Here is a 27,012-nt window from a genome sequence, read left to right as displayed (position 1 = left end):
CTATTGTCTTTTAATAGGGTCCGGCCTGGCAGGGGGAGTCCTTAATTCCTGCCATATAAGAATGGGCAGCTTGAGTTACAGCTAGCTGCAGTTTGGTGCTCTGATCAAAAGGCCTCTGTTGTTTTTTAGGGTTTTTCACCCTCCCTCTCTCTCTCTCTTTCTATATCCTGGGCTAATAATTCAGCACAGCAAGGTCATTACAGACTTTGAATTGAGAGCTGAGAGTGTTAAATTACTGACCTAGAATAAAAGAGATCTGGGGGGCTCTCAAGAAAGATAAAGGGATTCCGGCTAGTAAAGTGCAAGCCCAGCAACCTCACTTCTTAACAATATTATTATTATTTTTAATCCCCTCTGTCTCTAAAAGTCTTTTCTGGGACAAGGAGAGATCTCCTGCCAGAGAATTAGGTTAGAAACCCAATGACATCTTCTGAGAGTTGTGGCCCAGGTGCTGGCAGCTTATAGGTGCCTGTGTAGTTGTCCTTTTTGTCTCCCTACCTTGTCAATATTTCACTCTCTTCTACCTTGGTCTCTCAGCCACATATATGGTTTTTTATCACATAAGTCATATATATTTATGACATTTCAGCTGAAAGGTAATATCCCATGAAGGGATTTCAGACATGTGGAAAGCATACCACTTAGCCCCTAAAATGTCTTTAAAACATGACATCATCTTATTAAAAGCCACTTTCATTCCATTTATGTTTTGTAAATAATATTAGTCTGGTCCTCCCATAATTTAACAACAACAAAAAAAGCTCCACTGTAAATGAATTTGACATCTCCACTCTATTCTACATTGTATCTTCTGAAGAAAGTCATTTCCATTTCTTCATACTATTTTCTTTCATACATCCTTGTCACCCAGGCTGGAGTACAGTGGTACGATCTTGGCTCACTGCAACCTCCGCCTCCTGGATTCAAGAGATTTTCCTACCTCAGCCTCCCAAGTAGCTGGGACTACAGGCGTGCACCATCACATCCGGCTAATTTTTGGATTTTTAGCAGGGTTTCACCATGTTGGCCAGGCTGGTCTCAAACTCCTGACTTCAGGTGATCTGCCTGCCTTGGCCTCCCAAAGTGCTGAGATTACAGACATGAGCCACTGCGCCCAGCCACTACAGTTATCTCTTAAAGCCAGACACCATCCATATCCTCTGGAAAATATTGATTTTCTAAGACTAATATTTTTAGAAAAGTTCCTAAAATCAACTTTCTCAGATTTTCTGCACGGCAGAGTAATAATAATAAAATAGTCCCTGAATGTGCCAAGCATTTTACAGAATGCATTATTAACACATTTAGCCTTTGGCAACCTTATGTAATAAGCATTCCTGTAATCACTAGTTTACAGAGAAAAATAATTGCAATACAAAGTCATATAGCTAGGAAGATTTGTCCCAGACTAGTGCTTCTTGAACTTTCATGTTTGTGTGAATCACCTAGGGATCTTGTTAAAATGCAGAATCGGATTTTGTAGATCTGGGTTGGGGCCTCAGATTCTGATTTTTAACAGGCTTCTAAGTGATGCCAGTGCTGCTGTCCTTGGTTCACATTTTCAGTAGCAAAGCCATAGTCATTTTTTCTTCCGAACTACTCAAAAAGTTTTTGGTTATAACTTCCAGTTTTTCGTTCCATCAGGCAATTCTATGAATATACATAGTGAATATTTGACACCTATATCATATTTTTAAAAAAATATGATAAAACATAGCACTTAGCCTACAAAATATCTTAAATGTTAGAAAATATTTAAGATATTTTGCTTCCTGTTGGCCCTGCAGAAGCTGGGCCTCCTGGACTGTGTGACCTACTTCAGTGGCTCCTCAGGCCCTACATGGTGAGGATCCTGGGGACTGGAAGAGTGAAGATTATCAAGGCCCATAGGGGACCTGGTTAAAATTGACTATTTTAACTATTTTTATGTGTACAGTTCTGTGGCATTAAATACGTTCACATTGTTCTGCAACCATCACCGTCATTCATCTCCATAGCTTTTCTGTCTTCCTAAACTAAAACTCTGTACTCACTAAATATTGACTTCCCAACTTCCCATTCCCTCTGACCCCCCAGCTCCTGACAACCACCATGCTACTTTCTGTATCTAGGAATTTGACTACTCTAGGTACCTCATGTAAGTGAACTCAGACAATATTTGTCTTTTTTGATTGGTTTATTTCATTTAGAGTAATGTCTTCAAAGTTCATTCATGTTGTACCATGTATCAGATTTCCTTCCTTCTTATGACTAAATAATAGTCCGTTGTGTGTATGTATCACATTTTGCTTATCTGTCATTAAACACTAGGGTGGCTTCCATTTTTTGACGATTGTGAGTAATATTGCTGTGAATGTGGGTATACATATATTTGTCTAAGTCCCTGCTTTCATTTCTTTTGACTGTATACCCAGAAATGGAATTACTGAATTATATGGCAATTCCACCAATATCTTACTTTTTAAGGTACCAGTTTATGTTTAAGTTACTGTGTTCCCCCCTTTTTTTTTTTTTTCTTTGTGAGACAGGTCTCACTTTGTTACCCAGGCTGGAGTGCTGGAATGCAGTGGCGTGAACACAGCTCACTGGCCTTGACCTGTTGGGCTCAAGGGATCCTCCTGCCTCAGTCTCCCAAGTAGCTGAGACCACAGGTGTGTGCCACCACGTCTGGCAAATGTTTAAAGATTTTTTCTTAGAGACGGAACCTCGCCATGTTACCCAGGCTGGTCTCAAACTCCTGGGCTCAAGCAATCCTCTTGCCTTAGCCTCCCAAAGTGCTGGGATTACAGGTGTGAGCCTCTGCACCCAATCCTCTCTCTCTCTCTCTCTTTTTTTTTTTTAAACATTCCTTACATAAAGTAACTCTTGAAAGGTTTGGCAGGAAAAGTGAGTTTTCAGTACAGATTTTCGTTAAAGTCTATTGTCTGTAGCTACTTTGTAATTTTCAATCAATCATAAAAGAATATTGAGAAATGTCCTTTGATCCTTAGAAGGTTGGTAATTGGTTAAATAGCACCAAGTAGAGAATTAGAGAGAGAGTGCTCATGTTCTCAAATAAACCAATACTAAGAAGGTTTATATCACAGAGAAAGTTTTATGTAAATGAATTTAAGACCTCATCTAACAAACAGGTATTCAGGGAACAGATGAGCCCCTTGTTAAATTTATGCTCTCCTTTTAAGATTTTCTGAAACAACTATCCAAGGATCTTCAAAAATTTTGTGGTACCTCTTTCTCTGTGGTCTTTACTCTAGTAATACATTAGATTCTCGTTTGTTCATAGGAGTTTGGTGCAAGATTCTGCCTGCTACCTAGAGGTCTTTCCTTATGTATCTTTAGAAATGAAATTCTCTGTTGGAAATAGGAAAAGAAATAAAATGATACTGAAACCTAATGAGTTAATAAGAACATTTGAAGGGAGTTTTAAAAAGGTGTCAGGAAGAAACTGATTTTTTTCCTATGGCATAATACAGAATCATTAAGATAATAACTTTAATCATATGTGCCTATAGTGCTCTTATTTTAGGAGTTCCTAGTTACTACAATGGACTTGAACTTGGAAAGGTAAAACAATACAAAATAACTTTTAACTAAAGTTGGAATATGAGTGCTTGAAAAATATACATGGATTTACCAGTAGCTTTAGAGGGTAAATATACATGACTACTGAAAGAATTTTCTAAAAAGTGAGACTAACTTTGGAGATAAAACAAATAAAAGAATGAACAGAAGGCGACTCTGGAAATAACGGTAGTAAAGTTATACAGGACATGTTAAGATTATAACCATGAAGAAGAGAATCGAATCATTATCTGTAAGTTTCATGTGGATGGCTCTAAAAGAACAAACCCTGCATCCTAAACCCCCTTCGATTTTATTATTTTGAATTATAACCAAGTCCAAGAAGACTTGGCCTATTACTAACACCTTTGTATGAAGTATTTTTTCAACTGAATTCATATAATCTTGAATAAGAACAAAGGATGATGGTTTGAGAATTATTATACTTGCTGGACTTTGAACCAACAGAGTTGACATATTTAATACTTCCAGTTCTTGGATGAGGTGGTACTGAGGAAGGGATTTAAATATCTAAGGGGGTCCATAAAAATAGTGTTGAGTTTGCAGTGAAATCTACAGGTGATGCTAAAGGGATCCTAGTGAGAACAAAAAGACAACAAAAAAGAACCTAAAAGCTATAGCTGCAGGCAGAAAATAGAATAAAATTTACCTTAAAATGTTGTCTAGTGCAATGCCAAGTGTAGATATACAGTGGATGGGCAAAATCTTGTAAGAAATTAGTATTGAGTTGCAAAAGTTATAGAAAACAGACAAGAAATTAGATGAAACTATGGTATGTGATCTGGCAATAAATCAGACAAAAGCTATTTTGAGGTCTGGAGATAGAGAGGAGGGGAAGGAATGGCAGGATTTGCAGATGACTGAGGGAGGCCTCACCTGCAACTAAACTCAGCTTCAGTAGCAGAAGAAAATAGTACAGACGGTAAACCAGTTGACAAAAGAGATACAGAGGTTGGAACATAGAGCTAAAGAGAAAGAAATAACAGATGACAGGTTTAGAAACCACATAAAGAATGTGAGATATAATATGTAGCAGAAGGTGAGATGTAACAGAAATACTATAGCATTCTAAAGAGAAATGGTCTGTCCAGAAACTCTTCCTGGGGGATAAGGCTAAGGGGTATTTCCCCAGAGAAACCATGAAAACACAATTCTGGATTTCAGGTGAAATTAGGCAAACTCTTGGAAGCTCTGTTATAAAGAGCTCTGCTTAGAGGCCTTGTTGAAAAGACTGAAGGATCTTGTAGGAACAAGACAAATTAGAGATTTATGATAATCTTTTTTTTTTTTTTTTTTTTTTTTTTGAGACGGAGTCTCACTCTGTCGCCCAGGCTGGAGTGCAGTGGCGCGGTCTCCGCTCACTGCAAGTTCCACTGCCTCCCGGGTTAACGCCATTCTCCTGCTTCAGCCTCCCTAGTAGCTGGGACTACAGGCGCCTGCCACCACGCCCGGCTAATTTTTTTTGTATTTTCAGTAGAGACGGGGTTTCACTGTGTTCGCCAGGATGGTCTCGATCTCCTGACCTCGTGATCTGCCCGCCTCGGCCTCCCAAAGTGCTGGGATTACAGGCGTCAGCCACCGCGCCCGGCCAGTCGTTGTTATTTTTTTTTAATTGACATAATGTTACAGAATATTTGGAAGACAGGAAGAAATCAATAATAAGCCCAAACCCTAATCCAGTGAATAAATACAATTCATGTCATCTTAATTTTTAATCACTTTCCTTATGCAGACCTACTTTAAAGTAGCTAAAACTGGCTGGGCACGGTGGCTTATGCCTGTAATCCCAGCTCTTTGGGAGGCCGAGGTGGGTGGATCACTTGAGGCCAGGAGTTTGAGACCAGCCTGGCCAACCTGGCGAAACCCCATCTCTACTAAAAATACAAAAATTAGCTGGCCATAGTGGCATACGCCTGTAGTCCCACCTACTCAGGAGGCTAAGGCATGAGAATCGCTTGAACTCAGGAGGCAGAGGTTACAATGAGTTGAGATCGCGGCACTGCACTCCAGCCTGGATGACAGAGGAAGACCCTGTCTCAAAAAAACAAAACATAAATAAATGAAGTAGCTAAAATTATCGTGTACACACAATTTTGTTTCCTTTTTTGTTTGTTTCTTCTTTTATTCTCAGTACCTTCCTCAGGATCCTCCTTAAATATAACATATGAATCACGTTTTTATAATTTAAATTTCTAACATGCTATAAAGAGTACATACGTGTGCAGTAACCTTTTCCCAGGGCTCGGCGCATTGATTTTCCATCCGGTATTTCCCTGTTCCTACTGGCCTGGAGTAACCAGCCTTATAAAAAAAGATGTTCCTTCATATTTAAAGCTGCAAGGGGGAAGCAGGTGTGAATTAATCATCTTACATCAGCAGGTAAGGAGCTGATGTGTTAGGTATGGCACCTGTGAGTTTACCATAGCATGCCAGGCCTTCAGGAATGAGTTTTGAAGTTTGAGGGCTTCAAAGGGGAGTTTGAAACATTTTAAAACCCTGGCAGGGTTTTACCTGAATTATATGCAAAGATCCAATGGGGGAAGAGTTTACTTCAGAGAAGCAGCACCTGAGAACCAGGTCCTTTGCATAGCCTTCCTGGAAGGAACCATCTTTCTCCCTTAGCAGTAGCCCCCAGGGTAGGACCAGTGCTCTATTTCATGGCTATTTTAAGAAGATCCTTTATGGATTTGGGTAACAGAAAAGCACTTGGTGAAGTGATCAAGGAAAGAAACTAACTCTGCTACTGAGGATTACTTAGGCAGAAAAAGAAATCTTGTTATGAAACACCAGTGTTTAAGTCCTTAGAGTGAACTGATAAGCTGATTTGGGGCTTTTTTGCTATTGCAGAAATTATAAATCCTATCCACTACAATGGCAGCTCAGTTCTGACACATGGGTTCACCTATCCTTAGACAGTAACTTAAGATTGATAGTCCCTATTGGATTTCTTCCTAAATTGTTTTTTTTTTTTTTTTTTTAAAGAAGCCAAAGGTCTAATTCTAATCAAGCCACTGCTGACAATAAGAAGATGAAGAAGATTGTGAGTGCTCACTTGCAGTGTGGCACATTTCTATTTTCTATAGCATTTACACTTATTTCTCTGTAGCCAACAGAGGAGTTAGTCAATGAACTGATCGATTCATGATGCATATCCATGGAGAGAAGCTCATTCTGAATACATCATATGTTAAATTTATCCTTGGATTCAGGATCATATTGTTCACTTACTTTTTCCTATAGTCAGCATATTGTAATTTTGAACAATAGAATAATAGATAGCAACAGCCTAGTAGAGAATTAGAAATACTGTGGTTCTAAGAACTGTAGTTCTTAGAAATACTGCATTCAACTTTTGTAAAGAAACTTTTTGTATCACTATATAAGAAAGAAGCTAGTGTGTAAGGCAACTTCTGTGCACATATGTTGTCTAAACTGCTTTGGGGTTCTGCAACATAGACTAGCTGATTTGCCTCGCTGATTTCTCTTATCAAGTTAGCATTGCCAAATTCTATAGCTGATAGGCATAGGAAGAAAGCATTTAAGGGCTTTAGGCTTCCTGTGAATTTCACAAGGAAACAAAGAACAAATCCAGGGATTTTTTAGTTCAGGAGACAAAATCATGCCACAGGAGTATGTATCTTTTTTTTTTCTTCTTTTTTTTTTTTTTTTTTTTTTGGGACAAGGCCTGACTCCGTCACCCAGGCTGGAGAGCAGTGATGTAATCTTGGCTCACACTGTAACCTCTCCCTCCCAGGCTCAAGCCATCTTTCCATCTCAGCCTCCCAAGTACCTTGGGACTACAGGCACCTGCCACCATGCCTGGCTAATTTTCATTTGGTAGAGACGGAGTTTCACTATGTTGCCCAAGGTGATCTCAAACTCCTATGTGCAAGCAATTAATCTGCTTCGGGCTCCCAAAATGCTGGGATTACAGGTGTGAGCCACTGCACCCAGCCACAGGAATGTATCTTTAGAGCTTGGTGACTTCTTGCACAAGAAAACTCCAGTTAGCCAACCTGTTCGTGGAAAATATGCCCCAAAAGTCTTCTCCCAGCTTGCCCCTCTCCAACTCAGAATATATTTTTTCCTTCTGCTTGTAGAAGCAACACAAAGTTACTTTAAATCATAATTTTGGCTAGGTATAGTGACTTACGCCTATAATCCTAGCACTTTGGGAGGCTGAGGTGGGCAGATCACCTGAGGTCAGGAGTTCGAGACCAGTCTAGCCAACATGGTGAAACCCTGTCTCTACTAAAAATACAAAAAATTAGCCAGGTGTGGTGGTGGGCACCTGTAGTCCCAGCTACTCAAGAAGCTGAGGCAGCAGAATCTCTTGAACCTGGGAGGTGGAGGTTGCAGTGAGCCAAAATAGAAGATCGTGCCACTGTACTCCAGCCTGTGTGACAGAGCGAGACTCCATCTCAAAAAAAAAAAAAAAAAAAAGAAAAGAAAAGAAAAAAGAAAAAGAAAAGAAAGAAAGAATATCTTTAAAAAAAAATCATAATTCTTCCCAAGATGTTTTGGATCTTTGGTCTTATATATTCTGTTTAGGCTGATTCATGTTCTGTGTTTGTATCACCTTGGTGTGGCCAGTTTGTGCTGCATCATTAGATGTGATCTGTTCTCCTGTTTTACTTCTTGGCAGATATCTTTAGGATTCCTTGAAAAAAAAAAAAAAAGCTGGGCACAGTGGCTCACACCTGTAACCCTAGCACTTTGGGAGGCCGAAACAGGAGGATCGCTTGAGCCCAGGAGTTCAAGACCAACCTGGGCAACATGGTGAGACCTCGTCTCTACTTAAAAAAAGAAAAGAAAAAAAAAAAAAGAAAGGAAGAAAGAAAACTAGCCGGGCGTGTTGGTGCGCACCTATAGTCCCAGCTACTCAGGAGGCTGAGGCAGGAGGATTGCTTGAGCCCAGGAATTTGAAGCTGCAGTGAGCTATGATCGCACTACTGTACTCCAGCCTAGGTAACAGAACAAGACCCTGCCTCAAAACAAAACAAAAACTATCAGAAGAGAAGTCCAATTCCAATTCTAACACAAGATAGTCCACTCTAATGAGCTGGCCTGGTTTTAGAAAGAAAAAAGGAGATAGGAGAATGGCCTAGGAAGACTCTCAACTGCCATAATCCAATTAAACAGTGCAGGTCAAGGTTCATTGGCCATTTTCAGTTTGAGTGAGAGCAAGGAGCACCTGGAGGACATAGAATGCTGTTGGAGTTTTGAAGTTTTGCCTCTTTGCACATTAAGAATGAACTGGAATATTTTAATTTGGTCCTCTTGCCCATATCTTTATTACTTCTATATGTGGAATGTGAATAGCTATTTATATAGAGATCCAGTATGGTTACAGTTATTTATTTATTTACTTATTTATTTTTAACTTTTAAGTTCAGGGGCACTTGTGCAGGTTTGTTACGTAGGTAAACTTTCGTTGAGGCGGTTTGTGGTACAGATTATTTCATCACTCAGGTATTAAGCCTAGTACCCATTAGTTGTTTTCCCTTATCTTCTCCCTCTTCCCATCCTCCACCCTCCAATAGGCCCCAGTGTGTGTTGTTCCCCTCTGTGCATCTGTGTGTTCTCATCATTTAGCTCCCACTTATAAGTGAGAACATGCAGAATCTGGCTTTCTGTTCCTGCATTAGTTTGCTGAGGATAATGGCCTCCAGCTACATCCATGTCCCTGCAAAGGACATGATCTCATTCTTTTCTATGGCTGCAGACTATTCCATAGCGTATATGTAGCACATTTTCCTCATCCAGTCTATCATTGATAGGACAGTGTGAGGAATCCTCAAAGATCTAAAGTCAGAAATACCATTCGACCCAGCAGTCCCATTACTGAGTATGTACCCAAAGGAATATAAATCATTCTATTATAAAGATGTGTGGTTACATTTATATTTAATTCTTTCCTAGTAGTCCCTGCTGGCCACTTCACCAGAATAATTTAAATCAATTCTTGCTTTTTGCTAGTTAATATCCAAAATGAAGATGTTTATGTGGAATTGACATCATACATAAATTCTTAGAATTTGTATCTAGTTTTTCAGGAGAAAATAGATACCACTTAATAGAATTCTGTATGACTTTTTCTGTACAAACAGCCATTGTTACTAGAAGAGAACATGAAATTGTATCAAGAACTCCCATTAGCTTAACATGTTTACAAATGTCTGATTATAAAATTATTAATTTTTGACACAGCTCCTGCTGTGTTTTCTTAATATATTACTGGAGAAAACTGCCATAGAGCTGGGCATGGTGGCTCACGCCTGTAATCCCAATGCTTTGAGATGCCAAGGTGGGAGGATTGCTTTAGCTCAGGAGTTTGAGACCGGCCTGGGCAACATAACGAGACTCTGTCTTTACAAAAAGTAAAATAAACAAAATTAGCCAGGTGTGGTAGCACATGTCTGTAGTCCCAGCTACTTGGGAGGCTGAGGCAGGGGGATTGCTTCAGCCCAGGAGTTTGAGGCTACAGTGAGCTGTGATCGTACCACTGCACTCCAGCCTGAGCAACAAAGACCTCATCTCTTAAAAAAAAAAAAAAAAATTGCCCTAATGTTAAATATTGTATTAGTCAGGGATCTCTAGAGGGACAGAACTAATGGAATAGATTTATATATATAAAGGGGGGTTTACTAAGTATTAACTCACACAATCACAAGGTCCCACAATAGGCCATCTGCAAGCTGAGGAGCAAGGACAGCCAGTAGGAGTTCAAAACTGAAGAATTTGGAGTCCAATGTTCGAAGGCAGAAAACATCCAGCGTGGGAGAAAGATGTAGGCTGGAAGGCTAGGGCAGTCTCTCTTTTCACATTTTTCTGCCTGCGTTTTATTCTAACTGGCTGGACTGGCAGCTTTTTAGATTGTGCTCACCCAGATTAAGGGTAGGTCTACCTTTCCCAGCCCACTGACTCAAATGTTCATCTCCTTTAGCAACACCCTCACCGACACACCCAGGATCAATACTTTGTATCCTTCAATCAAGTTAACAGTCAGTATTAACATCACAAATATTAAGCTAATAAAATAGGAAACCTATGGAATTTATTTTATTGTCAAAACTAAAGGGAGATTTGTACTCAGCCCACTTCATTTTATTTTACATTAGAATTTTTAAATTTCCAGTGAAACCAAATTTTCCTACTGTTGTGAACACAGTCTTCACATTTGATGCAAATGGGAGGGCTTAATTATAATCACTTAGTGACAGTATTGTAGACAAAGCCAATAGTGTATGCCACATAGATGATTATATCTTCTGGAGAGAGTTAACTGATAAGCTTGACTTTACAATTAATACAAATATATTCAACTAAAGAAAATGGATGCACTGTCAGACCATTTCATCTTAATAAATTATACCTTGTAAGGTTAAAAATATGTAACTCACAAATAAATTTTAATTTAAATTTTTTTAACCTTCATGTCACAGCCAAGTCCAAAATATTTTAATTTTGATGTCTCTGGTTCTCTTGTGGTTAGAGAATCCATAGCGATTTCCTGAACTTCTTATTCACGATAGCTTAAAAAGCAACATTCAGAGCCCTGTGAATTGGACAAAAGAATATCTATTTTATGCTACTTTTTGTGTAAGGAAGAAGAGGAAATAAAAACACAATGGGCCCTTGAACAACATGAGGGTTACGGTTGCCGATTTCTCCCCTTCACATAGTAGAAAATCCACGTATAATTTTGGACTCACCAAAAACTTAACTACTGATAGTCTACTATTGACCTTACCAATGCATTAAAACAGTTGATTAACACATACCTTGTATATGTACTATATACTGTATTCTTACAACAAAGTAAGCTAGAGAAAAGAAAATGTTATTAAGAAAATCAAAAGAGAAAATATATTTACTATTCATTAAATGAAAGTGGATCAGCATAAAGACCTCCATCCTTGTCTTTTTGATGCTAAGTGGCTGAGGAAGAGAAGGAGGAGGAGGAGTTGGTCTTGCTGTCTTAAGGGTGGCAGGGGAGAAGAGGTGGAGGTGGTAGAAGGGGAGGAAGGCACACTCGGTGTGACTTTATGAAAACACATAGTGATTTCTGATTTTTTTGCCTTTTCATGTCTCTAAAAATGTTTCTGTATGGTACCAATTTTTCTTCCATTTTATTTAGTTTCAGTGCCTGTATCACTGAAGAGTTTATGTCATAAAAGAAGTCAAAAGCAGTCTTGAATAGTTGGAACTCTTCTGCCATATGATCTAATGTCAGTTTGTTTTCTGGCCCTGCTTCTGCGTCTTCTTCGTCTTCTATGCCTTCTTCTTTTCTGGCACTGGTTCAGAAGCACTCACCTTCATCAAGTTGTCGTCTGTTAATTCCTCTGGTGTGATGTCTGTTAGCTCTTGAATTTCTCCAGGATCCATATCTTGGAACCCTTCCCCCACCTTCTTTGCCATATCCACAATCTCTTTCGTGATCTCCTTGATTGGCTCTGTCATAAATCCTGTGAAGTCATGCACAACATCTGGATGCAGTTTTCTCCAGCAGGAATCTATTGTTTGGGGCTCAATGGCTTTTTCCATAACAACAGTGGCATCTTCACTGGTGTAATCCTCCCAGACTTTCTTGATGTTCTATCAGGAATCTCTTCCATAGCGTTGACAGTCCTTTCCAATAGAGTACTATGTGTAATGAGCCTTAAAGGTCCTTATGACCCCCTGACTTAGGGGCTGAATTAGAAACATTGTATTTGGGGGCAAGTATTACAAACCACTTTGATACCTTTGGTGTTGAACTCATGGGTTCTGGGCGGCCAGGGGCGTTGTCCAGTTCAAAAGAATTTTAAGAGGCAGTCCATTACCAGCAAGGTACATCCTGACTTTAGGAACGATATTGATGAAACCCAGTCCATAAAAAATGGTTCTCATTATCCACGCCTTCTTATACAACCAAAACTGGCAACTGGTGTTTATCTTTTACCTTCAAAAGTCAGGGGTTAGCAACTTTATAGATAAGGGCAGTCCTAATCATAAACCTGACTGCGTTTGCACAAAGTAGTAGAGTTAGCCCATCCCTTCCTGCCTTAAATCCTGGTGCGTGCATCTCTTCCTTACTAATAAGTGTCCTTTGTGGCATTTTTTCCCCCATCATCTGCATTAAAAAACTGCTCAGGAAGATATCCTTTTTCCTCAATGATTTTCAAAAGCTTCTTTTTTTTTTTTAGAGACAGGGTCTCACTGTGTTGCCCAGGCTGGAGTCCAGTGGCATGATTATAACTCACACCACCTCGAATTCCTGTGCTCGATTGAGTTTCATGCCTCAGTCTCTTGAGTAGCTGGGACTACAGGCTTGTGCCACCATGGTCGGCTAATTTTTATTTTTGGTAGAGATGGGATTTTTCCATGTTGCCCAGGCTGGTTTCAAACTCCTGGGCTCAAGCGATCCTCCCACCTCAGCCTTCCAAAGTGCTGGGATTACAGGCATGAGCCACTGCACCTGGCCTCCTCAATAATTTTCTTAATGGCATCTAGAAACGTGTTTGCCTCCTCTTGGTTGGCAGAAGCTACTTCCCCTGATATCCTGATATTTTTTAAGCCAAAACTTTTTCTAAAATTATCAAACCATCCTTTACTGGCATTAAATTCTCCAGCTTTAGACCCTTCACCTTCCTTCTGCTTTAAGTTGTCATATAATGACTTCACTTTTTCTCAGATCATATTAGGGTCATATGCCTTTCTTATAGAAATCCTGCACTCATATAAAAGCTGCGTTTTCAAGACAAGTTAAAAAAATATTTCACCAAAAGTGCAATGTTTTTATGCCTGGTGATGCAGCTGCAGCAACTGCTTCATGAATTTCCTTTCCTTTGCTTACAGTTGTCCTTACATTAGATTCATTTATCTTGAAATGGAGGCCAACCATAGCTACAGATCTCAATCTATGATGTATGTCAAGCAATTTAACTTTATCTTGTAACGTCATGAATTGTCTCTGCTTCTTGAAACACTTCCAGCATCACTAGTGACACTTCGTGTGGGTCCCATGGTGTTACTTGAGGTTTATGGTTTTGTACTGAACATGATGAAAAATACATGAGAACCATGAGAGATCACAGGTCAACTGTATATACATGTATCTGCTCATCTGAGAAAAAAATATGCACACAGGAAGAATAAACCAGAGACCAATGAGATTCATTATAAGATGTTAGTGAGATGGAGTGAAAAGATAAAAGTGGGATAGATATAAAGGTCACTTATCGAAGAATTTTTTTTGCACATGCCTTACTTTTGGAACTATGTTATTTTCATTTACATAAGTAAGTATATATTTGACAAGATTGGGGGAGTTTCTAAAATTGAAAACAAACAAATAAGTGAAGCAAATTGTATTTCAAATAAATAATATACCATACAGAAGGGGGTTGGAGAAACTCATCTAAGGAACACAATATTTGGACTATATACCCTCAAGCTAAAACAACTCTAAACAAGTATTAAACTCTAATTAGCAGGCTTCTTTTTCACAGAGGAATGGGTTAGCTAGCTTAGTACATTTTAGGATTAAGCAAATAAGTAAATATGTTATAGATAACAGGAACCTTTTTCTCACTTTAGAAAAAGGACATTTCAGGCCGGGCGCGGTGGCTCAAGCCTGTAATCCCAGCACTTTGGGAGGCCGAGACGGGCGGATCACGAGGTCAGGAGATCGAGACCATCCTGGCTAACACGGTGAAACCCCGTTTCTACTAAAAAATACAAAAAACTAGCCAGGTGAGGTGGCGGGCACCTGTAGTCCCAGCTACTCGGGAGGCTGAGGCAGGAGAATGGCATAAACCCGGGAGGTGGAGCTTGCAGTGAGCTGAGATCCGGCCACTGCACTCCAGCCTGGGCGACAGAGCGAGACTCTGTCTCAAAAAAAAAAAAAAAAAGAAAAGAAAAGAAAAAGGACATTTCAGATATGGAAAGGGGAGATGATAGAATGTAACCTGTAGTGTTGAACTGGAATTGAATCAGTGTGAGCTCATAGATTTTGTTTTGTTTTGTTTGAGACGGAGTCTCTCTCTGTCGCCCAGGCTGGAGTGCAGTGGCACAACTTTGGCTCATTGCAACCTCTGCCTCCCAAGTTCAATCGATTCTCCTCCCTCAGCCTCCCGAGTAGCTGGGATTACAGGCAAGTGCCACCACGCTCGGCTAATTTTTGTATTTTTAGTAGAGGAAGAGTTTTGCCATGTTGGCCAGGCTGGTCTCAAACTCCTGACCTCAGGCGATCCTCCCACCTCGGCCTCTCAAAGTGCTGGGATTACAGGCGTGAGCCACTGCACCTAGCCTATTCTTTACTAAAAACAACTGGGCTTCTTGGATAAATGGCTGGCTCCAGGGTGAGGTAGGGAAAGAACAAGATGATACTGGAACATCTTATTCTATCAAAAAGGAAGGAAGTGATCAGATAATTATGTAGATGTGTCAAAAGAATGTAGAAGTCAGCTTGAAGGGCTTCCATGGCCAAATATGGGATCATATGAGCATAAAAATATATAATGATAGTAAAGGAATATAACCTATTGAACAAAGTAAGAATCCATGAGTCCACAATGATATAAATAAATAAGAAGGGAAAGCTTTTTCTTATTGTAGAAGATCAACTTAAAAACATAGATGAAATGACATAGTTGGAAAAAGACTCACCATTTGGCAAAACCTTCATATTCATTATTGGTTCTGGCAACAATTATTAATAGATACTAAAATTTGTGAATGAAAGTTTGCAGAGTAACTATATATTTCCACAGACTCAAAATATCTTCCCACGGGATACTTATCCATTATAAAGGCTAACTTTATAGTGGCAAAACCTGGCAGATGCTGCTCTAACCAAAGAATCAAAGTTAACATCCCCAGTAATTAGACTAATCAGCAAGTGCCCCCAGATGTGATGCACTGAGAAGAACTCAGCGTCACCTTTGTGATGATCCTGCCAAAGGGGTATAACCTGAATTGAATTATGAGGGGACATCAGACAAACCCAAATGGAAGTACATTCTATAAAGTAACCTGTACAACAGGTTTTCAAATAACTATTTCATTTAACATCATTTTCATTGTAACTGTTTTTTCTGGTTTAAGATCATTTTATTGAAGAGCAAGAGGCAGGGAGAGGTGGCAGGGAGGGCAACTAGAGCACTTCTACCCCCACCAGGAGAATAGACTCCCTCCCTGCTTCCTCTTGTGCTGGACCCCTATTGACTTCCGTAGGGATGGCACCATGTTTGCGAGGCTGAAAAAGAGACACGGAGCCAGCAAATGAAACATAAGGTTTATTGAGGGGATTTACATACAGGGCAGTCCAGGGGCAGCATGATGAACAGGAGAACTGCTACCACTTATAAAAAAGCATGCAGTTTATACAGCATTTTCACTTAGCCCCCGCCCCCACCCTGGCAGTCTCCACCTAGCAACCTTCATCCAACCCAAAACAGAGGGCCTTTAACCCCTGTATGGCCCGTGATCCATGGGATGGATCCGATGGTTCAGATGTTCCTCATAGATAAATAATGAATCTCTGGGTTGGCCATTCCCAAATTCCTTCACTCAGAACTCTGAACACACATTCATCTTAGACCACAGGGTCATTCTCAGGAAATGCTTCAATTATTTCTGACAGGTGCATCTACCATACACCTGCTCCCCAAGTGTCTCCCCTTGTACTATGGCGGAGGTGGTGGGGAGGGATTTGTGTAACCTCTGCCCTGGAGGGTGGGGAAGGTAAAGGTTGAGTGTAAAATGGCAGCAGCTGGGGCTGGCAGTGGTGCTGCTGGGTGCTGCAGGGCTTGTAGGGTTCTGTGAAGAGGGCTGAGAAGGTGTTGACTTTGTCTGCCCCCTGCACCTCATGGGGAGATAGTGGCAGTTTCACAGTGCAAAAGTCTTCATAAGGGTCCCCCATCTGGTTCAGATACTTGGCCTGAATCTTGTGTCAGGCCTCACATATCTTTCAGGATTTTCAGGTTGGGGAAGAGAAGCTGGGTGATGATGATGTTGTATGTGTCAATCTTGTACTTGGCCAGCTCCTGGATCAGTCACTCTGTCTCATACAGGGATAGAACTCGGATATATTTGCAGATGATACAGGTAGTCTGCTCAGGGCCCTTGAACTGTTTGCTGACAAAGTAGATGATGAGCAGTGTCTGCTTCAGCATGGAAGACAGCAGGTCTATGTTCGTGTCCCCCACACCTAGCATGTTGCACGTTTGTAAGATGAATGGGCTGATCTGGTTCTTGATCTGCTGAGTGTCATGTCAACCACTACCACTGAGAAGTTCATACCCTTCACCAGCCTCATGACCTCAGCATAGCTCATGGCCTCATTGATGCCAGGGAAGGCACTCATGGCTTCCTGCATTAACTTCTTGCTCATGCTCAGCATGTTGTCCTCCTCAAAGAACTCACTAGGCAGCTACGCAGCACCCTGGCTGGCGTCAATCTCCATAGTGAAGAGGTTGTCAGAGCCTTTGACCTTGGTAGGCGCCGTTGAGAACTTCTAGTCAAAACCATCTGAGATGTTGTGGACTAGGTCTGTGGAGATGATCAGAATACTCTCATGCCCTTTTGATAGGTGGATGGCCAGGCTGCAACTGCAAGTGGGCTTTCACATGCCACCTTTGCACCAGCAAGGATCCACTTAACTTAAGGCTGCACTTCTCGATGATGTTGCTAAACCTAGGCTCCAGTGGCTCTTGGAGGCTGACTTTGGGAGACTGAGGTGGAAGGATCACTTGAAGCCAGGAGTTCGAGATCAGCCTGGGCAACAAAGCGAGACCCTATCTCTAAAAAAAAAAAAATTTTTTTTTTAATCAGCCAGGCATGATTGTGTGCGCTTGTAGTCCCAGCTACTCAGGAGGCTGAGGTGGGAGGATCGCTTGAGCTCAGGAGTTCAAGGCTACAGTAAGCCGTGATTGTATCCCTGCATTCTAGCCTGGGCAACAGAGCAAGTCCCTGTCTAAAAAAAAAGAAAGAAAGAAAGAGAGAAAGAGAGGGAGGGAGGGAGGGAGGGAGGAAGGAAGGAAAGAAGGAAGGAAGGAAGGGAGGAGATTTCCTTAGTTTTAGGAAATATTTTTAGGAAATCCTTATTTCCTAATTTTTATTTATCTTGCTCAGCACTTTAAACTGACTTCTGTTTTTTGTTTGTTTGTTTGTTTTGTTTTTGTTGTTGTTGTTTTTAGGAAATACTGTAGGAGTAAATGAGTGTCATGTCTATGACTTACTCACAAATAGTTCCAAAAAATGATAATACATATATACATATGTACTTATATGTCTGTGTGTGTGTATGTGAGAGAGAGAGAGAGCAAGAGAGAGAGAAAAAAGAGAGTGAGTGAGAGAAAATGTAGCAAAATATTCACATTTGAGTAATCTAGGTAAAGGATATTCAGGAATTCTTTGTGCTATTATAGCTTTTTGGTAAATTTGAAATTATAATACGTCAAAATTTTTAAAAATTAAAATCTTCAAGGAAGAACTCCAACAACTTAAGAATAAAAAAAATTGCTCAATGAAATTTGAATACTCGTTTTGGCAAAATCTGTTTATGGCAGACATATGGTGTACTTCTGTATGGCCTTTAAGATATTTTTAGGAACTTTTTTGTTTTACTTTAGAGGAAAGATTAATGTCTATTAAAGAACTTTGTAGTTTAGTCAAATACAATGAAAAATTAGTACAAATATGCATTTTTAAGCTTGGTGGGTCAAATGTTTGTTTTGAATTTCTGGCATGATGGCTTGCAGTGTTCATGACTTGGGCCTCTTATTCATTCTACACACATGGTAATGATACGTAAAATTTTCTTTTTTTTTTTTGTATTTTTTAGTAGAGACGGGGTTTCACTGTGGTCTCGATCTCCTGACCTTGTGATCCGCCCGCCTCGGCCTCCCAAAGTGCTGGGATTACAGGCGTGAGCCACCGCGCCCGGCCTGATACGTAAAATTTTCTAAGAAGAGAAGTTTAAGGACGTAGCCATGCATAAAATTAATATAAGTTCATCTTATTAGAAACTCAATAAAACCACAATGCAGTAAGTGGGACTACAAAAAAGTTAAGTTTAGCCAGGCATGGTTGTGTGCACCTATAGTCCCAGCTACTCAGGAAGCTGAGATGAGAGGATCACTTGAACCCGGGAGTTCAAGCTTCCAGTGAGCTATGGTCGCGCCACGGCACTCCAGCCTGGGCAACAAAGTGAGATCCTGTCTCAAAAAATATATATGTGGGCTGATCATTTTCCCAAACTGACAAAAAACAGAAGTCAGTTTAAAGTACTGAGCAAAATAAATAAAAATAAACCTACATGGTAGATACGTTGTAGAATCTGCATTAAAGATAAAGAAAATTGTTTATATGAATGATAAGAATGATTCACTCCAAAGGAATGGCAGGAGTTTGACAGCAGTCTGCTTGATATCAGTGATAGGTGCGAGGTGACAACGGGGTGGTATCTTTAAAGTGCTGAGAGAAGATAGGTAATAACCAGAATTCTCCACCGAATAAAATTTCATTCCAATAGGTAAAATAAAGATATTTTCACTCACAGGCTTTTGCTGAAAGAACTACAGGTTTATGTCTATTAATAAATTCACAATTCAAAAAAAGCTTTGAAAACCTGAATTTGTCCTTTGGTAAATTTTCAGCAAACTCATTTGGGGGGTAAACTTGACCTGAACTAGTTTACGGGCTAAGTTTGGTCTTTGTTTATCCCATTTAGTGTGAATACTTATATGTTTCACTGTGAAGACTTTAATATGTTTGAATCCATGGGGTGCTATCCCAACCCTGCTGGAGGTGTTATATCACATCTGGTTTGTGCAATGTATTACCTTTATAAAATCTCAAAGTTTGTCAATTCCAAACCAGAAAGGTGCCAGGATTTCAGTAAGTGATTATGGATCTTATTAGAGGATGTACTTTAGCAAGAAAATGATTGAACCAAGAGTGAAAGAGCAGAATGTGGGAAATAGTAGTGAGCGTGAAAATTGATTTCATAAATGTAGGTAGACTTAATTCATTATTGATTTTTTTTAAGTAGTAATTTTTTTCTTTTTTTTTCTTTTTCTTTTTTTTCTTTTTGAGATGGAGGCTCACTAACGCCCAGGCTGGAGTGCAGTGGTGCAATCTCGGCTCACTGCAACCTCTGCCCCCCGGGTTCAAGCAATTCTCCTGCCTCAGCCTCCCGAGTAGCTGGGATTACAGGCATCTGCCACCACACCCGGGTAATTTTTGTATTTTTAGTAGAGACGGGGTTTTACCGTGTTGGCCAGGCTGGTCTTGAACTCCTGACTTCGTGATCCACCCACCGCGGCCTCCCAAAGTGCTGGGATTATAAGCATGAGCCACCACTCCCGGCCTAAAATAGAAATTTTTACATTTAAAGAGGTATATTGTCCTCTAGGTATGGGGGTGAATTTTTTAAAAAAAGGAAAAAAAAGGAAAAGGTAGATATCAAAAGAAATAAAAGACATCCAAATTGGAAAGTAAAAGGTAAAATATATTCACAGGTTACATGATCCTATGCATAAAAAGCATCCCAAAGAATCCACCAAAAAAAAGAAAAAAGAAACTTCTAGAGCTTATAAATGAATTCAGCAAAGTTTCAGGGGACAAGAGTAACACATAAAAACCAGTTGTTTCTGTATATCATCAATGAACAATCTAAAAAGGAAATTAAGAAAAGCAATTGTGTTTAAAAGAGCATCCAAAAGGTTTAGTCTATTAGGAATAAGTCTAACAGAGGAGGTGAAAGACTTGCACACTGAAAACTATAAAACATTGCTGAATGAAATTAAAGAAGAGCTAAATAAATGGAAAGACACCCTGAGTGCATGGATAGGATGATGTAACACTGTTAACATGTCAGTACTACCCAAAGCAATCTGCTGATTCAACACAGTTTCTTTTCTTTTCTTTTTTATTTTATTTATTTATTTTTTGAGACAGAGTCTCAGTCTGTCACCCAGGCTGGAGTGCAGTGGCATGATCTCGGGTCACTGCAACCTCCACCTCCGAGGTTCAAATGATTCTCCTGCTCAGAATCCTGAGTAGCTGGGATTATAGGCATCCATACCACACCCAGCTAAGTTTTGTATTTTTAGTAGAGATGGGGTTTCGTCATGTTGGTCAGGCTGGTTGATTGAACTCTCCTTCCCTTCCCTCTTCCTTCCTTCCTTCCTTCCTTCCCTTCCTTCCTTGACAGATGGAAGGAGTGGTTGAGTGCCGAGCATGAGATGGAAGAGCTGGAGCGGAAGGAGTTGTTGAATGGAATGGGAATGGAAGGAGAAAGAAAGGAAATGGAGGAAGGAGTGAAGGAAAGGAAAGGGAAGGAAGGAAGGAAAAGGAAAGGAAGGAAGGAGAAGGAAGGAAGGAAGGAAAGGAAGGAAGGTCCTTCCTTCCTTCCTTCCTTCCTTCCTTCCTTCCTTCCTTCCTTCCTTCCTTCCTTCCTTCCTTCCTTCCTCCTCCTCCTCCTTCCTTCCTTCCTTCCCTTCCTCCTTCTTCTGATGGTCCCCACCCCTGTCCACCAGTCCCACCACCATAACCTCCCCACCTCCCAGGTCTCAAGCAGTTCCTCCCGCCCCAGCTCCATGGTGCCCGCCACCCACCAATCTCCTGCATTTCTTATTTCACCATGCCACAGGCTGGCCCGAACTCCTGACCTCAGGTGATTTGCCCTCCCTCGACCTCCCAAAAGATTACAGATCGGAGCCACCAGCCTAGCTGCCGACCAACACAGTTTCACTTCAAATGGCTTAATTGAGCTAATCCTCAAAATCATATGGAATCACCAGGACAATCTTGAAAAAAGAATATAAAATTGGAAAACTCAAACTTCCCAACTATAAAACTAGCTGTGAAGCCACAGTAATTCAAGTATTATGGCACTGGTATAAGGACAAACATATAGACCACTGTGATAGATTAGGTAGCCCAGAAATAACTCTTTACATATATGCTTATTTGATTTCCTGCAAAGGTGCAATTCAATAGGGAAAGGACAGTCTTTTCAATAAATGGTGCTGGGAAAACTGGATATCCACATGTGAAAGAATGAAATTGGACTATAAAACTCTTAGAAGAAAACAGGGGAAACTTTTCATGACATTAAATTTAGCAATTATTTCATGGATATAACACCAAAAACATAAGGAACAAAAAATATAAATGAATTGGACTTCATCAAAATTAAGAACTTTTGTGCATCAAAGGATACTATCATGAAAGTGAAAGGACAACCTACACAATAGAAGAAAATATTTGCACATCACATCTCCAAGAAGGAATTAATATCCAGAATATGTAAAGAACTCCTGCAACTCAACAACAAAACAAAAAACCCAATTTAAAAATGGGCAAAGGACTTGAATAGATATTTCTCCAAAGAAGATACCCAAATGGCCAACACATGAAAAGATGCTCAACATCATTAGTCAATGGTGAAATGCAAATCACAACAACAATAAGATGCCACTTCACACCCTCTAGGTTGGCTATTTTTTAAAAAGGAAAATAGTATGTGTTGGTGAGGATGTGGACAAATTGGAACCCTTGTGCATTGCTAGTGAGAATGTAAAATAGTTCAGCTGCTCTGGAAAACAGTTCAGTTGTTTCTCAAAAGGTTAAACCTGTAACTACCATATAATCCAGCAATTGCACTTGTAGGTATAGATCTAAAAGATTTAAAGAAGGGACTGAAACAGATACTTGTATACAAATCATAGCAGCATTGTTCACAATAGCCAAAAGGTGGAAGTAACGCAAGGGTCCATCAACAGATGAATGGATAAACAATATATGGTATATACATACAATGGAATACTATTCTGCTTTAAAAAAAAGATAAATTTATGGCCCTGCAGTGGCTCACACCTGTAATCCCAACACTTTGGGAAGCTATGGTGGAAGGATCATTTGAGGCCAGGAGTTCAAGGCTCGCGACCAGCCTGGGCAACATAGGGAGACCCTGTCTCTATTATTTTAAAAATATGAAGGAAGGCAAGAAATAAATTTTGATACATGCTACATCTACAGCCCTTGAAAACATTATTCTTAGTGAAATAGGCCAGAATGACAGATATTATATGATTCCACTTATATGAGGTACTTAGAATAGACAAATATATAGAGATAGAAAGTAGAATAGAGGTTATCAGGGTCTGGGGGGTGGGCAGAAGGGGGTGGTGTTGTTTAATTGATACAGAGTTTTTATCGGGGATGATGAGAAAGTTTTGGGTATTGATATTGTTCATGGTTGCACAGCATTGTGAATATATTTAATGATGCTGAATTGTACACTTGCAAATGATTAAATGATAAATATTATGTATAGTTTACCACATTAAAAAAGTTTTCCAATTTAAAAAGAGATTCTAGTCACATTCTAAAAAATAATATCAGAAGATATTAATAATCAGAAGATATATAAATAATATCAGAAGATGAGAAGACTGCACATAAGTTATAGAAAGTGTGCTTTGGGCTTTGTCTTGTTTTGTTTTTATTTTTATTTTGTTTATTTATTTTGAGACAGGGTCTTGCTCTGTCACCCAAGCTGGAGTGCAGTGGTGCGATCATAGCTCACTGCAGCCTTGACCTCCTAGGCTCCAGCAGTCCTCCCACCTCAGCCTCCCAAGTAGCTGGGACCACAGGCATGTGCCACCATGCCCAGCTAATTTTTGTATTGTTTTGTAGAATCAGGGTTTCACTATGTTGTTCAGGCTGTTCTCAAACTGCTGAGCTCAAGCAGTCCACCCACCTCAGCCTTCCAGAGTGCTGGGATTATAGGCATGAGCCACCATTCCTGGCCCCTTGTCTTGTTTTGGAAAGTTATAAAGATAATGAGTATTTTCAGACATTTTCAAAAATGTGTAGATAGGCCAGACGCGGTGGCTCATGCCAGTAATCCCAACACTTTGGGAGGCTGAGACGGGTGGATCACTTGAACTCAGGAGTTTGAGACCAGTCAGGGCAACATGGTGAGACACCATCTCTACTAAAAATCCAAAAAAATATCTAAGCGTGATGATGCATGCCTTTGGTCCCAGCTAATCGGAGGCTGAGGTGGGAGGATCGATGCTTGAGCCTGGAGGGCAGAGGTTGCAGTGAGCCAAGATGGGGCCACTGCACTCCAGACTGGGTGACAGTGCGAGACAATGTCTGGGGAAAAAACAGTGTAGATAAATATTATGTTAATTTTTTAAGATGGGGTCTCACCATATTGCCCAGGCTGGACTCAAACTGCTGGGCTAAAGTGATCCTCCACCTTCAGCCTCTGAGTAGAACTACAGGCATGTAACGCCATGCCTGGCTGATTACATTAACTTTTAATACTGAAAGATTATAGATTTTGTCTATAGCTTCCAAACTAATAGGGAGGATAGAAAAGAATTAAAACAAAACAAAACTTTACTAACACAATAGAAGGTAGGAAAAGAGGGTGGGGAAAGGCAAAGAAGAATGGATAATGGGAAAGACAAAATAAGATATCAGGTCAGAAATTAATCAGATACACTAAAAAGCTACTCTTTAACATATAGTGACTGTAAGGTTGGGTAGAGAAGCAAAATCTAGCCACATGCTATTTACAAGAGATATACCCAAACAAAACGACCTAGAAGGGTTATTAAAGGCACAGAAACAGATATACCAGGAAAATACCGATCAAAATAAAGCTGGTATTGCAATATTATAATAAAAATATCAGACCCAAAGCCTGGAATTTAGAAAAATTAATAAGATATAGACTTTCAATATTTCCTGTGTGGCTAGCTTCAAAGATACATTCTACCTGGCATCACTTACCTGTCTTTCTTATCTTTCTAAATCAATTTCCACAAATATTTATGAGTAATTATGAGTTAGGTAATATAGTAGAGACAAAGATGAGTACAATCTGTGCTTACTTCATAGAACTGACAGTCTAATAGGGGAAAGTCCAGTAACTTTAAAACAAAGTAGCAAATTGTGAGCACTGTTAGAGAATTTTAAGCGAGATACAATGGAAATTGGGCATGGGAGATAAAATCAGGAAAAGACTTTACACAAAATTTGGCATTTGAGATAGTCTTTAAAAGCTATAACAAAGCTACAATTTCATTAGACCATGACCTAGACATCAACTTTTCTCTCTTAGAATATGAAGCACGCTTTGGGACTACTTTGCTGGATAGCTTCATGAATTTAGGCTACAGTATTATCATTTCAGACTTCATTTGCTGGAAATGTAGCCTACTGCATTTACCTATAACAGCTCATTTCCTGTATTTTTTATTTTCCTTTGCTTAAGACAATAGCACTGCATGGTTATGTTAATACTTTCGTTGCTTTTGAAAGCCCCTCTACTAACCTAATCTTTTGCCAGATGATGTCCTCATACTTCCTCAGGGTGTCTTAGAAGTAGATTTCTATGCTAGCTGTCCATTAAAGAAGAAGAGTATATAGTTTGCTTTTTCATAAAGTGCTGTTACTATTAACAGGAAGGAACTAACTTTATCCTAAATGAAAACATACTCTATATTAAAGACAAGTTAGACTCCCATGAAGTTGGTCTGAGAGAAGGGAAACGGAATAGATGGCTCCTGAAATTTTTTCTTGTTCCATTCAGAGTCAGATTTTTTCCCCCGCTTTATATGGTCAACAAATGAAAATTGGCATTTGGAATTACCACCGTTCCCCCCATTGCTTGCCATCTTCAAATTTAATGTCTGCTTCTCCACAAAGATTAACATGTTTTCCGCTCATGATTTACTTGTCAGAGAATTTAGAAGTTTTCTGGAACCTGAAGTTTGCTCTGGTAGGGATGATTACTGGATAATTGCCTATTCTTCGGTGGAATTTCCATTTTTAGATTACACCAGACTCTACAGCCTTTATTTCTTTGGCAGGAAAACCCAAAGTCAATGGAGTATATTTTTTTCCCTTCCCTGGCCCAGCTTAAACAATGACTCACTTGGGCCCTGGGGCTTTGCTTTATACTCTCATTTAGGGGCCACTTTATACCCTTGTTTCTATTTTCCTTTCTTGTTCTGTTTGGACCCTTTATATCGTTTGGCACATGGGATTTGTCTCTGGGGTTATTGTCAGAGAGATATATAAAACCACCCCAAACTGGAACAGACACTCCAGTTATGTCCCCATAAGCCATGTTATCCTTATGGCAGCTGGTATAGGCCAGGGAGAGTACAGAAAGAATATCTTTTTTTTTTTTTTTTTTTTTTTGAGAATGAGTCTCACTCTATTGACCAGACTGGAGTGCAGTGGCATGATCTCAGCTCACTGCAACCTCCACCTCCCAGGTTCAAGTGATTCTCCTGCCTCAGCCTCCCGAGTAGCTGGAATGACAGGCGCACACCACCATGCCCGGCTAACTTTTGTATTTTTAGTAGAGACAGGGTTTCACCCTGTTGGCCAGGCTGGTCTCCAACTCCTGACCTCGAGTAATCCACCCACCTTGGCCTCCCAAAGTGCTGGGATTACAGGCATGAGCCACTGCGCCCAGCCCAGAAAGAATATCTTTAAGGAAACCTAATTCCAAATGGAGTGGAGGGAAAAGTATTCTCCAAAAAGGAAAATATGAGTGCCAGTGTCATCCAGTTAGAGACTAAAAGGCTTTCCTCCATATGCGATGCTCTAATGACTGATTTAGATGTCCTCTGTGTGTACCTGTGGAAGGTGGGAAGCACTCAGAGGAACTGGCCTCCAAGAGTTTTCGGAGAGATATGGTTATATGAAGAGACTTCCCCATAGAAGGGCTAGGTCTAACCTAGACTTCAGAGTTTTGTTGGGGAGAAAAATTCCCTCTTTTTGGCAGTGGTTCTCTCTGGTCTCAATTTTTCATTCTGATTCCAGCCTTCTGGATTCCATCTAACAATGATTTCTTGATTTTTCTCTTTGCAGTTTTAACAGCGTATGCCAGGGAACACACATTCTCTTTCGAGAATTCAGCTTCGTCCAAGCCACCCCCCACAATAGGGTATCATTTTTACGAGCCTTCTGGAGATGCTTCCGAACTGTGGGCAAAAATGGCGGTAAGTCTTCCCGAATCCTTCCTTCCTTCCTTCCTTCCCTCCTACCTTCCTTCCCTCTCTCTCTTTTTCTTTCTCTCTCTCTTTCTTCCTTTCTTCCTTTCTCTTTCTCTCTTTCTCTCTTTCTTTCTTTCTTTCTTTCTTTCTTTCTTTCTTTCTTTCTTTCTTTCTTTCTCTCTCTCTTTCAAACTTTTTCTTTTGTTCCTATAAATATTGTTTGAATACATGCTATTCAAGGTATTTAGAATACCTCACTTTTGAGGAGTTGTCTGGTTTATGTCAAAGATATTACTATTACCACTGCCATCACTAATGATACCTATTAAGAGCCAAGTGTAGCTCTTTACGTGTAGTAACTTGTTTATCTTTACAAGGGCTCTCTGTGGTAGATACTATAATCCCCATT

General features: G+C 40.0%; 1 protein-coding gene and 1 pseudogene across 9 annotated transcripts in view; one reads left to right on the top strand and one right to left on the bottom strand.

Moving 5' to 3' along the window:
* Window positions 1-27,012, top strand: part of C12H11orf49 (chromosome 12 C11orf49 homolog) — a 230,164-nt gene that overhangs the window by 83,295 nt on the left and 119,857 nt on the right. For all 9 annotated transcript variants that reach the window (XM_017948422.2, XM_021925827.2, XM_017948420.2 and 6 more), the window contains exon 3: window positions 26,479-26,609. In XM_017948422.2, coding sequence (XP_017803911.1) covers window positions 26,479-26,609 — 131 coding nt within the window. The remainder of the gene's footprint in view (window positions 1-26,478; window positions 26,610-27,012) is intronic.
* Window positions 16,217-25,310, bottom strand: LOC110741307 (annotated as a pseudogene).

This window comes from Papio anubis, chromosome 12, assembly GCF_008728515.1.
Source record: "Papio anubis isolate 15944 chromosome 12, Panubis1.0, whole genome shotgun sequence".
Taxonomy (NCBI): domain Eukaryota; kingdom Metazoa; phylum Chordata; class Mammalia; order Primates; family Cercopithecidae; genus Papio; species Papio anubis.
Note: the sequence above shows the minus strand (reverse complement) of the source record. Positions and strands in the feature narration are given on the sequence as shown.